Below are 17,090 nucleotides of genomic sequence, written 5' to 3'. Positions count from 1 at the left end.
TGTTGGTGCCATCCAGCTGCTCCTGTTTTTTATTGCCCGATGAAGTGGCTTGTCTCCCATGAAACATGTTGCAACCTTTGGAGTACATAATAAACGTTTTTGATGATTGTATCTTGCTGTCTCTTCAGTGGGGAGGTAATTGTTACTTCCCCTTGTTTTAATCATATTAACATAGATACAAATATATTTTATCCTTGTGGCGTCTGTTTCCATTGTATACAATAAATGAAGCCCATCACCGGTGGAGGGGGGTCTATCCCCTTTTCTCCATTCCCATCCATGGAGACCGACATCATATAGCCCTGAGAGGATGGGCCTAAGTTCCCCCTCTGCCCGAAAAGTGGTTGCCTACTTGGTAATCCACGCCTGAGATTATAAAATGTATACTTTTCTATAAACCTCCCTTGTCCTGAGAATACTACACCATAGAGGGCTTTTCATCTCTTCCCCTTTGTTTCCTTACAAGCAGCATGGACCCGATTCGGCTTGGTTTTTCCAGCTGAACTTCAACCTGGTCCATGCTACTGCACGGGCGGAGTCCGGCCGCATGTCAAGGGAGTCAGAGGTGGGACAGGGAGGAGCAGGGAGACAAGAGACATCCTTGGAGGATCTCCAGAGGGACATGTCTATCTTAGGCATTTGTAAACAACATAGATTTAAGTGAGCAAGTATGGTTTCCCATGAGGCATCACTCCTGAATGTGCAAATCATCTCTTTATGTCCCTAAAGCCAGGCTACACATCCAGAGCCGCTGGTGTACAGTGAGCCTGTAGCCCGATGCAGAGATTGATGTGGATCTATGGGATAGTGCTTGGACCAGTACTGCAGAGCACCCAGACAGCTCAGGGCGACCCAGCACCACTAGGTGAGTATAAAGGGGCGGGGCTAAGAGCCTGAAATGTAAAGTATTTATCAGAAGGTTAGCAGAATAATACTGACCTGTTGACGCATGCAGAGACTGATGCAAATGCTGCGGAAGCTGCAGAACAAACTGAGGCATAGCGCAATGATCCCGGAAGAAGCCCTCTGTGGCTTTGGACTGCATGACTTTGGTTTCCCATAACTACAACAGAATAAATGTCCGTTAATGCAACATTCAACGTGAAATTTCACCTTTATTATAAACATGGCCATGAACATTGATCAGGGATGCAAAATTTAGTAACAATGCTATAGAAAATTCAGTCTGCTGCCTCCAAATTGTACTTCTATGTGGCCATGGCGATGGTATTCTGGAGTACAGATGGCCCTGAAACTCCCATTTTTACTGACTGAGTTGATGCTCACACAAGGAACCATTGTTACTTTTTCAACACCTGCAATTACTCATTGCAGAAAATGTGGATCAGATTCACCAAGTACAGCCAGTGCCTTGAATCATTTATATTCTCCACAGGTCCCCTTTAAAAGTTATATCTCTGAAGTAGAGGTCAGGCAGGGGTAACACTTGCAAGATTCGCATGCAATTTCTGCAATGCAAAAAACGCACATAGTGCTGGCCGGTGGCCTGTGGAGATTAACAGTAAACTGGAGGCAATACGCTTTTTTTCGATGCGGAGGAAAAAAATACTGCCTGGTTCCTTTTCTCGTGCACAGAGTGTGGTGCCCTATTGCTGAGAGGGGGGTATTGTTTTTCCCTCCCCAAACTTAGTGGGAGGTGACTAATTCATGGTACAATATTTAGTGGAATGATTGCATTTTCTATAAGATCATATTTAAATTGATCCAGGGCATTAAAGATTTTGACTTCGGATCATATCTAAACCAGTTAGGATTGCATCGATGGAAAAATCTGCCACAATGATCAATTTCTTTAACCTCCCTGGCGGTACGCAGATGCAGTGGCTGACTATTTCCGCAAAGTCCTCCGCCACCTCCACGACACCCCCCCCTCCACCGATCGCCACCGGCAACACTCTCACCCCTCCGCCGCCGCGATCCCGCGAGAGCCGAAGCAATGAGCTTCACTGTCGCTATGGTGACAATCAGACATGACGTCATGCGCAGTCCCGATCCTCCCCATAGTGAAGCCTGGAGCTGATCGGGAGGCTGCACTATTAACGGAATCCCTGGTGGGTATGTATTGCGGCGGTGATCGGGGGCAGAGCGGAAACACTTGGGGGGCATCGTTAGCTAGCCAAGTGCTAGCTTAACAATATAGAATCAATTTTATTTTTAAAAAATCCTCCCGGGGTTACGCGATCTCCTGCGGTGGCTAGCCCGACACTGTGTTGGGCTTACCGCCGGGAGGTTAAGGAAACAATCATTTTGGATGAACTGAGGCCCACCAGGTTCTCTGTCTTGATACAAAGCGATCTGAAAAATGTGATCGCTCACTAAAAATTCTACCGTTAATGGGCACCTTAACCACTTCCTGCCCCAGGACATGAAAATAAGTCACTGCACTCTTCTCCCTACAAAATCATAGATAACACTATCTCTGAGCTGATACAGAGCTACAGAGCTGAAAACGAATGACAGCAAACCCCTTTTCTTTCCCTTGGAATTCAATGGCAGGGTTAATAAGCAAACAAGTATAAAATAAAAATTGCAGGAGAGGACAGATGTAACAAGTGAGTAGGGTATACAATCTGTTACTAATACATTGTGAAAACAAATTAACTGTTTAAATAAACAGGAGAGATAGACAAATGGGTTTAATTTACAATAGAATGGTTTACATTAAAGCTATAATGTATGAAAGTGGTTAAATCGTGTATTTTTTCACTTTTTTTCCCCTTATTTTACTTCTAAAATGCAGAGAAAATACTAAAAACAAATAGCCACAAAAGCCTAATTTGTCCTGAAAAAAAATCGATTATTTGTAATAATCATCAATAACGTTATTGCGAAAGCAATCAGAAGCTGTGCTGAAATGAGAACAAGACCAGGGTAGTGAAGTGGTTAAAATCTGATATTTCCCAAATACAGTAATGCATGGTAAGGGTGCCGAGTGTCAGAAACTCCTGAGTTTTAGCCCCCATTTGTCAGGAGTTAATCCCTAATGTGTCCTTTTTGGGAGTACAGACAGGTGATCTGCAGAACATTAACAAGTCAGCACTTACTCGCTTTAGCTCTTTAAGAACCTGCTCATCAACGCCTTCTTCAGTAAAAAGCTCGCTGACGCCTTCGATAACGTCTTCTATTATAGACTTGTAGAGTTTCGGCTGAACAAGTACAGAAAAGGTCAGAGTGCTGGTTAGAGGCTTCACCGTCAGTCATTCAGACAGATTCTGCAAATGCTTCCCTCGAACTTCTAGCAAAACATGTACAGCTGGGAAAGTGTCTTAATAGGAGCTCCCAGCAGCCCAACGATTTAACAGCCAATTATCAACATTTCTAAAGTGCTGAGTCTAAAGAATAACTTATTTCCTCTTTCTGACAAATCCAGTATTGTCAGGAAATAAATAACTAAGTCTGAAAGTACACAGGGCTTGATTCACAAAGCGGTGCTAACTGTTAGCACGCCTGTGAAAACCCCTTTAGCACGTCTAAACGAGCTTTTCGCGCGCAAAACTTTATGCGCGTAAAACTTTACGCGCACACTGCACAGAGCCATCCGCGCGAAGTGCCCATTAAAGCCTTTGGGACTTAGCGCGCGCATAGGACTTTGCGCGCGGTACTTAGCGCGCGATCTGATTGAGAACACCGGTGCTAACCTACTTAGCACCCTGGTTAGCGCGCCAAAAGACTTTAGACGTGCTAAGTAGGTTAGCACCGCATAGTGAATCAATCCCTACATAGGCAGCACCTCAGAAATTCTGGAGCTCGCGGTCTTTACAGGCCAAACCCCAGATCATAAACCAAATAACCAACAGACCTTCCTCACAACTGACGTACTGCACAGACTGACAACAGACAGACAGACACACATCATACAACTTTTTAGGTATCCTTTGAAATAGAGGATTACAATCAGTTTTTCTAAATGATTGTAACGTTGGAAAAATCTTACCAATGTACATCTCGCTTATTTTTTTCCAATTTTTCCCACCAATTACCCAAAAAAATTGAAACTGACAATCTATCCCAAACAATTCAATTTTCCTGCACAAAAAAAAAGGGGGGGGGGGTAGAAATCAGAAAAATTAGCCACTCTGTGGCTCTAAGAAGATGATACACAGCAGGAAAGCAGAGCCACAAGGGGGCAGACTTGGGCTTGAAAAGGCATCACAGAAGACTGACTCAGCTATAATAATGCGCGGCAAAGCTAGACTGAATGCTCAGTGGGGGATTTTATCAGGGCTGATAACAAGCAGGCTGAGCAGTGGAGGATGAAACAGAGAGCAGGGTAGGTGTTTTCTCTAATGTTCCCACTGATATATATGGTAAAATAAATGAGGGTCCTTCATCTCTGGTTCTCTTTTAGGCTGCTTACACACCAAGACGTTACAGGCGCACGTTAGTGCGCCCGTAACGCTCCCCCAACGCACAGCAATGTAACACAAGTGGGCTGTTCACACAGCCCACGTTGCGTTACATGTAACGCTGCACGTTCTGTGCAAAGTGCAGCATGCTACGGCGTTGGAGCGGCTATAGCCGCGTTAGACTGTTTGCACATGCTCAGTGGGGGGCGGAGAGGAGGCGGGGAGAGCCAGCTACAGTAGCCGCGCACATGGCTACTTAATATTCACTGCACTGGCGGCAGCTGATTGGCCGGCGGGACCACGTGATGCGGAGTGTCTCGCTCCGCATCACGTGGTCCCGCTGGCCAATCAGCGCCACTCTGGGAGACATTATAGGACTCGAGCCGCCTAACGCGGCTCACTCTACCGTCGGCTCTTGCAGCACCATACGTTGTGTTAGGTGCACGTTATGCGACCTTAACGTGGCACCTAATGCAACGTCTTGGTGTGCAAGAAGCCTAAATGTATACTATTTACCTGGAACCTTTAAAATAGATTATCTCAAAAACTATAAGGTCGTTTTAGGGAAAAAAAAATCCCTTGTTTCCACTGTTCTACTTAACATATCCTGCAAATTTGGTATTCATATCAGGTAAGGAGGCTTTACTATTAACCGCTAAAGTCGGCGGCTTTTCAGCTTATAATATAATCACGGCTATTTTTTCCGTGATCACGGGCTGAATACGTGAAATAACGGCCGCATCCATGATTGAATTCCGTCATCAATTCCCGATCACGGATTCAGGTCACGACGTCTGATAGTGAAAAAATGCTGGTGAATGACGGCTATGCCGCGATCACGGATCGTATCCGAGCAACACTGCTGGCAAGCACTGCAAAAGTTCTCCTACTGGGCCCCAGGCCTCAGTGTGCCAACTACTGTAACTCCTCTGGGCTAAGCAGGAATTTGTCAGACTAATGACTGTCACCTGGCAGCTTGCCGGGTTATTCAGCTGCCAATCAATGAATAGTTTCTAAACCTGATTAGTTCTGTGTGAAGTTCTGATTCCTGTGAAGTACGTTCATTACCTAATGCTAGGTACACACCATACAATTTTCTGGAAGATTTACCTCTCAGATCGATTATTTCCAACATGTTTGATTTGATTTTGTATCGATTTTCCAATCGCTTTTTTTAATCGTTCTTTAGTCGATTTTTTGTTTTTGTTGATTTAAAAAAAATGATCAGAATATCAAAATTCAGGTCGGACATGTTGGAATTAATCAATCTGGCAGGTACCTCTGCCAGAATATTGTATGGTGTATACCTAGCATTAAGCTTTGGATCAAAGGACAACTGAAGTGGGGAGAATATGGAGACTGCTATATTTATTTCCTTTTAAACAATACCAGTTGCCTGGCTGTCCTGCTGATCTAATTGGCTGCAGTAGTGTCTGAATAACACCAGAAACAAGCATGCAGCTAATGTTGCCAGATCTGACAATGTCAGAAAAACCTGATCTGCTGCATGCTTGTTCAGGGGCTATGGCTAAAAGTATTAGAGGCAGTGGATCAGCAGGACAGCCAGGCAACTGGTATTGGTTAAAAGGAAATAAATATGGTAGCCTCCATATGTCTTATGTCTCATTACAGTTGTCCTTTAAGTCCATCAGCAGTCTGAATTAATGTTGTATAGCATTAAAGGGACACTTAAGTCAAACAAAAAATTTGAGTTTTACTCACCTAGGGCTTCCAATAGCCCTCTGCAGCTGTCCGGTGCCCTCGCCGTCTCCCTCCAATCCTCCTGGCCCCACCGGCAGCCACTTCCTGTTTCGGTGACAGGAGCTGACAGGCTGGGGACGCGAGTGATTCTTCGCGTTTCCAGACACATTAGCACCCTCTATGCTGCTATATGGTATATGATATATGCTATAGCAGCATAGAGGGCGCTATTGTGGTATGGAACGTGAAGAATCACTCGCATCCCCAGGCTGTCAGCTCCTGTCACCGAAACAGGAATTGGCTGCCGACGGGGCCAGGAGGATCGGAGGGAGATGGCGAGGGCACCGGACAGCTGCAGGGGGCTATTGGAAGCCCCAGGTGAGTTAAACTCATTTTTTTTTACTTAAGTGTCCCTTTAAGGTGCTCACTAATGAATATGATGCAATCTTTTTGTACCATCTTACTAAATCTACAGTATGTATCTAGTAGTAATTCTGAAATGCAGATTGCCCTGGCGGGAGGTTTAGGGTAACAGGCCACAGCATAAGAGGTTAACCTCCCTAGCGGTATTTACGGCTATACAAGTCAATATAAAACCTGCTGTGAACAGTATGGACGTGCATACACAATACTCTCCCGCACTGTGAACAGTATGGACGTGCATACACAATACTCTCCCGCACTGCATACTAGACCCGTGCTGGATACATTTTGGCAAGTTACAGGGGAAAAAAAAAGGTTATGAAAATTACTTTTTGAACAGAAATCCTGGGGAAACTGAATGCCAGGGAGGTTACCCCACGTTGCTGCCTCTGGCCAATGTGCAGCGCGCTGTTCACCATCTTCCTGACACTTCTGCTCTCACAGCGGAACTTCTAGCTCTGCAGACAGAAGCGTCAGAAGATGGCGAGCAACTGATCAGCAAGAAGTGGCGCCATTGGTGAGTTAACCCCTTATGCCATGGCCTGTGCACACACCAGGACAGTTTCGGCGAAATGAAGCTAGCTGACCGCGGGGGACAGGAAGACCCGTGAGTGACTGCGAGGGCAAGGGGCGGCTGCAGGGGGCTGGTAGAAGCCCCATGTATGCAAAACAGATATATATCTATATTTTTTTTTTTAATCCATGGCTAAAGTATCCCTTTAAAGGACAAGTCTGAGTAAAAAAAAAAAAAAAGCCCCTGGAAGCCTGTCACTCAACGTAGCTCCGCTGTCCCCTCCGTTGCAGATGCCGACCTTGCCTGTGCAGAATGCTCCTGGCCATGAGAGTGTGCTCACGCCTGTGCAGAATGCTCCTGGCCGTGGGAGTGTGCTCACGCCTGTGCAGAATGCTCCTGGCCGTGGGAGTGTGCTCACGCCTGTGCAGAATGCTCCTGGCCATGAGAGTGTGCTCACGCCTGTGCAGAATGCTTCTGGCCGTGGGAGTGTGCTCGCGCCTGTGCAGAATGCTCCTGGCCATGAGAGTGTGCTCGCGCCTGTGCAGAATGCTTCTGGCCATGAGAGTGTGCTCACGCCTGTGCAGAATGCTCCTGGCCGTGGGAGTGTGCTCACGCCTGTGCCGAATGCTCCTGGCCATGAGAGTGTGCTCACGCCTGTGCAGAATGCTCCTGGCCGTGGGAGTGTGCTCACGCCTGTGCAGAATGCTCCTGGCCGTGGGAGTGTGCTCGCACCTGTGCAGAATGCTTCTGGCCATGAGAGTGTGCTCACGCCTGTGCAGAATGCTCCTGACCATGAGAGTGTGCTCACGCCTGTGCAGAATGCTCCTGGCCGTGGGAGTGTGCTCGCACCTGTGCAGAATGCTCCTGGCCGTGGGAGTGTGCTCGCACCTGTGCAGAATGCTCCTGGCCGTGGGAGTGTGCTCACGCTTGTGCAGAATGCTCCTGGCCATGAGAGTGTGCTCACGCCTGTGCAGAATGCTCCTGGCCATGAGAGTGTGCTCACGCCTGTGCAGAATGCTCCTGGCCATGAGAGTGTGCTCACGCCTGTGCAGAATGCTCCTGGCCATGAGAGTGTGCTCACGCCTGTGCAGAATGCTCCTGGCCATGAGAGTGTGCTCACGCCTGTGCAGAATGCTCCTGGCCATGAGAGTGTGCTCGCGCCTGTGCAGAATGCTCCTGGCCATGAGAGTGTGCTCGCGCCTGTGCAGAATGCTCCTGGCCATGAGAGTGTGCTCACGCCTGTGCAGAATGCTCCTGGCCATGAGAGTGTGCTCGCGCCTGTGCAGAATGCTCCTGGCCATGAGAGTGTGCTCGCGCCTGTGCAGAATGCTCCTGGCCATGAGAGTGTGCTCACGCCTGTGCAGAATGCTCCTGGCCATGAGAGTGTGCTCACGCCTGTGCAGAATGCTCCTGGCCATGAGAGTGTGCTCGCGCCTGTGCAGAATGCTCCTGGCCATGAGAGTGTGCTCGCGCCTGTGCAGAATGCTCCTGGCCATGAGAGTGTGCTCGCGCCTGTGCAGAATGCTCCTGGCCGTGGGAGTGTGCTCACGCCTGTGCAGAATGCTCCTGGCCGTGGGAGTGTGCTCACGCCTGTGCAGAATGCTCCTGGCCATGAGAGTGTGCTCACGCCTGTGCAGAATGCTCCTGGCCATGAGAGTGTGCTCACGCCTGTGCAGAATGCTCCTGGCCATGAGAGTGTGCTCGCGCCTGTGCAGAATGCTCCTGGCCATGAGAGTGTGCTCGCGCCTGTGCAGAATGCTCCTGGCCATGAGAGTGTGCTCGCGCCTGTGCAGAATGCTCCTGGCCATGAGAGTGTGCTCGCGCCTGTGCAGAATGCTCCTGGCCATGAGAGTGTGCTCACGCCTGTGCAGAATGCTCCTGGCCATGAGAGTGTGCTCACGCCTGTGCAGAATGCTCCTGGCCATGAGAGTGTGCTCGCGCCTGTGCAGAATGCTCCTGGCCATGAGAGTGTGCTCGCGCCTGTGCAGAATGCTCCTGGCCATGAGAGTGTGCTCGCGCCTGTGCAGAATGCTCCTGGCCGTGGGAGTGTGCTCACGCCTGTGCAGAATGCTCCTGGCCATGAGAGTGTGCTCACGCCTGTGCAGAATGCTCCTGGCCATGAGAGTGTGCTCACGCCTGTGCAGAATGCTCCTGGCCATGAGAGTGTGCTCACGCCTGTGCAGAATGCTCCTGGCCATGAGAGTGTGCTCGCGCCTGTGCAGAATGCTCCTGGCCGTGGGAGTGTGCTCACGCTTGTGCAGAATGCTCCTGGCCATGAGAGTGTGCTCACGCCTGTGCAGAATGCTCCTGGCCATGAGAGTGTGCTCACGCCTGTGCAGAATGCTCCTGGCCATGAGAGTGTGCTCACGCCTGTGCAGAATGCTCCTGGCCGTGGGAGTGTGCTCACGCCTGTGCAGAATGCTCCTGGCCATGAGAGTGTGCTCACGCCTGTGCAGAATGCTCCTGGCCATGAGAGTGTGCTCACGCCTGTGCAGAATGCTCCTGGCCATGAGAGTGTGCTCACGCCTGTGCAGAATGCTCCTGGCCGTGGGAGTGTGCTCACGCCTGTGCAGAATGCTCCTGGCCATGAGAGTGTGCTCACGCCTGTGCAGAATGCTTCTGGCCGTGGGAGTGTGCTCGCGCCTGTGCAGAATGCTCCTGGCCATGAGAGTGTGCTCGCGCCTGTGCAGAATGCTTCTGGCCATGAGAGTGTGCTCACGCCTGTGCAGAATGCTCCTGGCCGTGGGAGTGTGCTCACGCCTGTGCCGAATGCTCCTGGCCATGAGAGTGTGCTCACGCCTGTGCAGAATGCTCCTGGCCGTGGGAGTGTGCTCACGCCTGTGCAGAATGCTCCTGGCCGTGGGAGTGTGCTCGCACCTGTGCAGAATGCTTCTGGCCATGAGAGTGTGCTCACACCTGTGCAGAATGCTCCTGACCATGAGAGTGTGCTCACGCCTGTGCAGAATGCTCCTGGCCGTGGGAGTGTGCTCGCACCTGTGCAGAATGCTCCTGGCCGTGGGAGTGTGCTCACGCCTGTGCAGAATGCTCCTGGCCGTGGGAGTGTGCTCGCACCTGTGCAGAATGCTCCTGGCCGTGGGAGTGTGCTCATGCCTGTGCAGAATGCTCCTGGCCGTGGGAGTGTGCTCACGCCTGTGCAGAATGCTCCTGGCCATGAGAGTGTGCTCGCGCAGAAGTTGCAGATCTGGCAAAGTCGGCATCTGACACAGAGGGGACCGGGAGTCACTGGAGCTGTGGTGAGGGACAGATCAGCTGCCAAATGCTGGCAGATGCCCCAAGTAAGTAGATCTCTTTTTTTTTTCCCTTAAAGGGGCACTATGGCGAAAAATTGTAAAATGTAAAATATGTGCAAACAGACAAATAAGAAGTACATTTTTTTTTCTAGAGTAAAATGAGCCATAAATTACTTCTCTCCTATGTTGCTGTCACTTACAGTAGGTAGTAGAAATCTGACAGAAGCGACAGGTTTTGGACTAGTCCATCTCTTCATAGGGGATTTTCAGCAAGGCTTTTATTTTTTATAAAGATGTTCGGATTTAAACAATGATGCTGGCCAGCTGTCCTGCTCGCTACACAGTTTTTTGACAGTTGGACAGAGCAACTGCCATTCACTAAGTGCTTTTGAAAATAAATAAATACTTGAGAATCCCCCATGAAGAGATGGACTAGTCCAAAACCTGTCACTTCTGTCAGATTTCTACTACCTACTGTAAGTGATCGCAACATAGGAGAAAAGTGATTTATGGCTCATTTTACTCTGGGGGGGAACTTAATTTGTATATGTTTGTACATATCTTAAAATGTTTCGCCAAAGTGCCCCTTTAATTGTGTCCTTTAATTTCTACACACAGGTGCTACTATAATCCTAAATCCAAGCATATTAAATTATGTGGATCACACTCTTCAATAGAGGAACATGTGAAATTTGAACTTGAAAAGCATCACTGTTCCGCTTTCCCAATGCCTGGAACACCCTGAAACTCCCAGTATCTGCTGCCAGAGCAACTCGAATGACGCCTGACCATGCGGGTGGGACAAATGATGACGCTGGTATCTACTTTAGGGGTCCCAGCAGGAAACCTCATGGGGAAATTCATGCGATTGGGTGGACGCCCCCCTCTCCAACTGCTAGGTTTCCAATAGGTTGCAGTGAAGTCCGCCCACACTATTCAGCCAATCACAACGCTTTGTGCTGTGATTGGAGAACTGTTCCCAACGAGGTTTCCTGCAGGGTCCTCTAGGGTAGACTAGCGCCAAAATGATTCTCAGACCAGGGCCCACATGCTATTAACTATCTCACCTGAGTTAACTCCTCGGAGATCATTATCTTCTCTTTAAAATACATTTTCAGCATTTCACAATTGAAAAACTAGTAAAAAGTAGGTGAAAAAAATCTCTAAGTTATTTTCAGTATTTTCTTGATTACTGATGGCCTAAAAGGCATTTTATTGATAAGGTGTGAAAATATTACCTAGGCGATAACTCAGGAGAAAAAAAACTTAAAGCGGACCCAAACCAAACTTTTTTAACTCAAAATATTTAGTTGCAGCACTCTGACACACACAACGATAAATAAACACTCCTTCAAGCCTATGAGCATTTCAGTGCATGCTTTTCACCCTTCTCTTCTCATAACTAGAGTTATACAGGTGGCAGCCATTACTTCTGAGCTTAGTAGGAGGTTTTTGATCATGGGTGTGTCTGTCATCAGCTACCCTCCCTCACAGGGGCATCGTCTATGTGAAATCTCACACAAGCTGAGATCACCTCCCCTGTGACATCATCAGTAGCAGCCTGTGTTTTGTTTTTTATCTCCTCCACCAGTCTGCCGGATTCTGTCCCGACAATATGAAAGGAAGGGAGGGGTTCCTCCAATAAATGTAAAATGTTTTATATTTGTCATCATGCAGCTGAAAAAAAAGGCTGCTATTTATTATAAGTTATAATTTATTTCTGAAGTCTTGTAAATTTAATTTGGGTCCACTTTAACAGCATATGGGCCCCTAGCTTCCCAAAGAATAATTAAGCCTGGTACACACTTTCAATCATGATTGTATAACCACTCACCAATTTTACTACCACCTCCTCGTATGAGGTTTTACCTACACATTCTGCTCATAGAATTCAATATCTGTTGACCCTCATGCTGCACAGAGGTGGTAAAATTGGTCAGTGATTGGCCAATCATAATTGAATGTGTGTGCCAGGCTTATCTGAAACACATCAGCAATATGTTAACAAAAAACACAACCAATTAATTCTAGAAAGACATGACACATCGCAACTACATTTTCACTATGGCTGGAAAGGAAAACTTGATTGGTTGTAACAAACAGGCGCGTATTGGGGCTTAAAGGGAACCTTAACTGGACGGGGGGCAAAGAGTTTCACTTACCTGGGGCTATTACCAGCCCCCTGCAGCAGTCCTGTGCCCTCGGCGCCGCTCTGGAATCCTCTGGTCCCCCGCTGTCACTTAGTTTTGTTTTTGACGACTCACCAGTCGCCGGCCGCCATGCGTATTATTGGACGCATTCACCAATGCAATTAGCGCTATTGCGGACCGCAACGCGTACAAAAATACGCGTTGACCCATTCCGCACGCGTAGATATGCAGCAACGCGTATTTTTGTACGCGTTGCGGTCCGCAATAGCGCTAATTGCATTGGTGAATGCGTCCAATAATACGCATGGCGGCCGGCGACTGGTGAGTCGTCAAAAACGAAACTAAGTGACAGCGGGGGACCAGAGGATTCCAGAGCGGCGCCGAGGGCACAGGACTGCTGCAGGGGGCTGGTAATAGCCCCAAGTAAAACTCTTTACCCCCTGTTCAGTTAAGGTTCCCTTTAAGGCCTCGTTCACATTGGATGCGTTCAGAAACGTATGGAAGCAAGCCCATGCGTTGATGCTCGCTTCATAATGCGTTTCAGTGAGTTGCGATGCGCAAATTACATTTTTTAAAATTAGGTGTAAAAAACGAATCTCCAAACCGCATTGCTAATAAAGTGCACCCCTTCACTTGCATTGCTGTGCGCTTCACATCGCTATGCACAGAAATGCACGCAACGCCATGTTTCTCAAACGCACAGTAAGGGCTCGTTCACACTAGAGGCGCTTTTTCATTTCTTTTCAGCGCTAACAATTTTTTTAAATCGCCCTGAAAGCGCTTACACCATGCTTTCCTATGCGCTAGTTCAGATTGGGGCGTTCCGTTCGCTTTCCGATCTGAAAGCACTGCCATTTTCGGGGTGATTTTATAATAATGGGAGGTATAGGAAAAGCGAGTACATTTGAAATCGGCGCCGGTAGACTTGGGCGCAGGATACAGCGGTATATGGCTGATCCTGCTTCTGCACAAGTCCGGGCCGATTTAATTACTATTCCCCCTCCAGGCCAACATGGATAGTGGGGGAATGAAATAAGGGCTGGTGCACACCAAAACCCGCTAGCAGATCCGCAAAATGCTAGCAGATTTTGAAACGCTTTTTCTTCTTTTTCTGTAGCGTTTCAGCTAGCGTTTTGCGGTTTTGTCTAGCGGTTTTGGTGTAGTAGATTTCCTGTATTGTTACAGTAAAGCTGTTACTGAACAGCTACTGTAACAAAAACCGCCTGGCAAACCGCTCTGAAGTGCCGTTTTTCAGAGCGGTTTGCGTTTTTCCTATACTTAACATTGAGGCAGAAACGCATCCGCAATCCAAAAAATGCCTCACCCAGGCATTTTTCGTTTCTGCAAAACGCCTCCCGCTCTGGTGTGCACCACCCCATTGAGATACATTGACCAAGCAGATCCGCAGCCGCAAGCGGATCTGAAAACGCCCAAAAAGCCGCTCGGTGTGCACCAGCCCTAATTCGGCTTCCAGCGATTGCTGGAGGCCAAATTACTATGTTTTTAAGCAACTTCGGCTCTGTCTTCTGACGGAGCCGACGTTACTCACTGAGCGCTTCAATAGGAATGATTTCTATTGAAGTCTATGGAGGCGTCGGCTGCGCCCAAATCTAGCAGCGCTGAAAAGCACTGCTCCGGGAAAAGCACAAAGTGCTACAAAAAGCGCTTTTGCCAGCGATTTCGTGGACTTTTTTTCCCCTGTCAAATTGTGAAGTGTTTCTGGGATTTTTAGGTCCTTTTCCCTTTAAAAATAATGGCTAGGACACTTAGAAAAATCGCAAAACACCTACCTGCTTAAAAAAATGCTTACTAAAAACACCCAACACACAGAAATCACAAAACAAGCGCGTCAAAAACCACCCAACGCAAACGCTAACGCGATCGTAACGCAATGTGAACAAGGCCTAACAAAGCACATAGAAGTGAATGTGGTACATTTAGAATCAATGTAACAAGCTGTACCTAGAAAAGCGCCCAGCGCAATGCACTGTGAGAAGGAACAAGACCTCAGTGAGAGACATTTCTCAAGCAAGGCTACTATAACATCAGCTGCTACTCTGGGGGTATATAAAGCTGAGGCTTTGGTATTAAGTGATTTGTATTAAGCGTTCACATTTATCATTGCAAAAAAAAAAAAAAAAAAAAATTATTTTTTTGCATGCAAAACTCTCCTTTGGCAATTTTATATATTGTATGAACTTTTGTTCGCATGATCATCAATTAAGCTAATTCACAATGAAAAAAAAAAAAAACACATCTAACTTTCACATCACATGCGATTTTCATACAAAATGTAATTTCTCAGCATTCCCCTGGGTTTTCATCCAAAAATTAATCACAAAACAAAAAACAAAAAAAAAAAAAAAACACATTGCCATACAAATTTCAAATGCAGAAGATGCACACGCTCATATTCTCACACACTCAGGAATACAATGTGCATGCATTTTTTGCAATTTGTTTGCATGCAAATTTTAATAAGCATGAACTCTTCCTCAGGCTAGGTGCACACATAGCAGAAACGCTAGCATTGCGGAAAACACTGCGTTTTGCCACGAATATAAGTCTATGGACCGCATTTTTGATGCGTGCGTTTTCTAAAACGCTGGTTTTGTTGCATGATATTCAAAAACGCATGAAAAATGCACATAATGAAAGTCAATGGGAATGCACAGAAAAAAATGCACACAACATAAAATGCAGCCTTTCATGTAAGGTTAGGTGTACGCCGGCCTCAGAGCTGTTCTCTGGGATATTTCTGACATTGAATGCCCTGTGTGGTCCTTGCTATGCACAGGCAGTCTTGGTAAATGCCCCACACTATGCTTTGTACTCACCACTGGGTTTGGATTACCAGAATGAGCCATGACTCATCCACAACAACCCACACCTGGTCTGCAGCCAGGCAGCTCCTACATCTGAGGCCTCCACCCTGGCTGCTGTGTCATGTGACCATAAAATCACATGACCTGCTCCAGGCTGCTGCTGTGTGTCCTGCTGGATCATGATCAGGGAGAGAGATAGGCAGATAATAGATCTCAGAGATTTCTCGCATAGATTTTTGTTCCGTAGAATCCAGAACTAGTGGATACAGAACTGAACTGATTAATTAAAGCAAATCTGAAAGGAAATTTAAATTAAAAAAACAGATACTTACCTAAGGAGAGGGAAGGCTCTGTGTCCTATCACCTGTGTCATAGCTCCCAACTCTCCCTCTTTTGGAGGAACAGTCCCTCTTTGGGAGCCCTGTCCCTCTGTCCCTCTTTCCTCCTCATTTGTCCCTCTTTCAGAACGTCCCTCTTTTTATATAAATATATATAGTTCTCAACTACAAATGTGTTTGATTGACCCATATGCCTCAGGCCAATTCCTGATCAATATCATGCTGACATCTCTCAGGAATCGGCCTTGCCAGAATCATTTATTTTGCCAAGTACAAATGGGGGCTGTACTCGGAATTGGTTTTGGCTCATACAGGTTCTGGGCGGATGAGGGGATAATGTCCGAATGTCAAGAGCCGAGGCTGCCATACTACGGTGTTACCAGTCGCACTTGGCAATCATCTGTCAGCCCCATAGCTCACAACTGTCCCTCTTTGGGAACCCTGTCCCTCTGTCCCTCTTTCCACCTCATTTGTCCCTCTTTCAGGACTGATGTACAGATCTATGTAAATATATGTATTTTATCTAGTGAAAAATGTGTTAAATTGACTCTAAACTTTATTCCCATCCTTTCAATTGATACATTACTAATTTTAAAATGTTACTATGAAGGAAAATGAACTAGGCTAGAAAGGGCCAGTGTGATATCTATATATATAAAATCGGATGTATGTATGTATGTATATATGTTATGTATGTATGTGTGTATGTGCCGCGATCACGCCAAAACGGCTTGACCGATTTGAATGAGACTTGGTACACAGATCCCTTACTACCTGGGATCATATGTTCTGGGGGTCTCGCGGCCCCCCTGCACATGTGGGCGGAGCTACAAACAGCTAATCAGATTCCACCCATTCAAGTCAATGGAAAAAATGTAAAAGGCTGCCATTCTCACAGTAATCAAGCCAAAGTCCCCACACTTGGCACAGTTGGTCACTTGGTGCCCGAGGTTACAAACCCAGGAAAAGTGGGCGGAGCATAAAACAGCAAATCAAATTTCAGCCGTTCATTTTAAATGGTAAAATGTAAACTGCAGCCATTCTTAGACCGTTAATCGCAGGGTTCTCAAACTTGGCACACTTGGTCACTGGGTGAATGCGATTAGGATTCAAGAAAATGGGTGGAGCCTACAACAGCCAATCAAAATTCACCTATTGATTTTCAAGGGGAATATTTAAACTGCTGCTATTCTTACACTTTTAATGGCAGAGACTTCAAACTTGCTACAGTCGGTCATTGGGTAACTGGGGTCCAAATTCACTAAAGGGGCGGGGCCACATACAGCCAATCAGATTTCCTTCGTGGATAAACTGCTTCCAATCACACATTTTTGATGCCAGGAACCTGACAGCTCACAAACTTGGCCATTGAGTGACTGTGTGTCGAGGTTACAAAAAGTGGGTGGAGCCAAAACAACTTTTACTGGGAAAATATAAACTGCAGCCATTCTTACACCGATAATGGCAGCGTTCTCAAAGTTTGCACAGTTGGTCATTGAGTGACAGATTAGGATTTTGGAA

General features: G+C 47.1%; 1 protein-coding gene across 3 annotated transcripts in view; it reads right to left on the bottom strand.

Moving 5' to 3' along the window:
- GTF2A1L (general transcription factor IIA subunit 1 like) overlaps positions 1 to 15,332 on the bottom strand; it is a 94,580-nt gene extending 79,248 nt beyond the window's left edge. For 2 of the 3 annotated variants that reach the window (XM_068233065.1, XM_068233066.1), the window contains exons 1-3: positions 15,244 to 15,332; positions 3,066 to 3,167; positions 940 to 1,063 (exon numbers count right to left, since the gene is read on the bottom strand). In XM_068233065.1, coding sequence (XP_068089166.1) covers positions 940 to 1,063; positions 3,066 to 3,167; positions 15,244 to 15,273 — 256 coding nt within the window. In that variant the 5' untranslated portion in view covers positions 15,274 to 15,332. The remainder of the gene's footprint in view (positions 1 to 939; positions 1,064 to 3,065; positions 3,168 to 15,243) is intronic. The other variant, XM_068233067.1, reaches the window with a different exon arrangement.
- Between the last annotated feature and the right edge of the window lie 1,758 nt (positions 15,333 to 17,090).

Source organism: Hyperolius riggenbachi, chromosome 4 (genome assembly GCF_040937935.1).
Source record: "Hyperolius riggenbachi isolate aHypRig1 chromosome 4, aHypRig1.pri, whole genome shotgun sequence".
Classification (NCBI taxonomy): domain Eukaryota; kingdom Metazoa; phylum Chordata; class Amphibia; order Anura; family Hyperoliidae; genus Hyperolius; species Hyperolius riggenbachi.
Note: the sequence above shows the minus strand (reverse complement) of the source record. Positions and strands in the feature narration are given on the sequence as shown.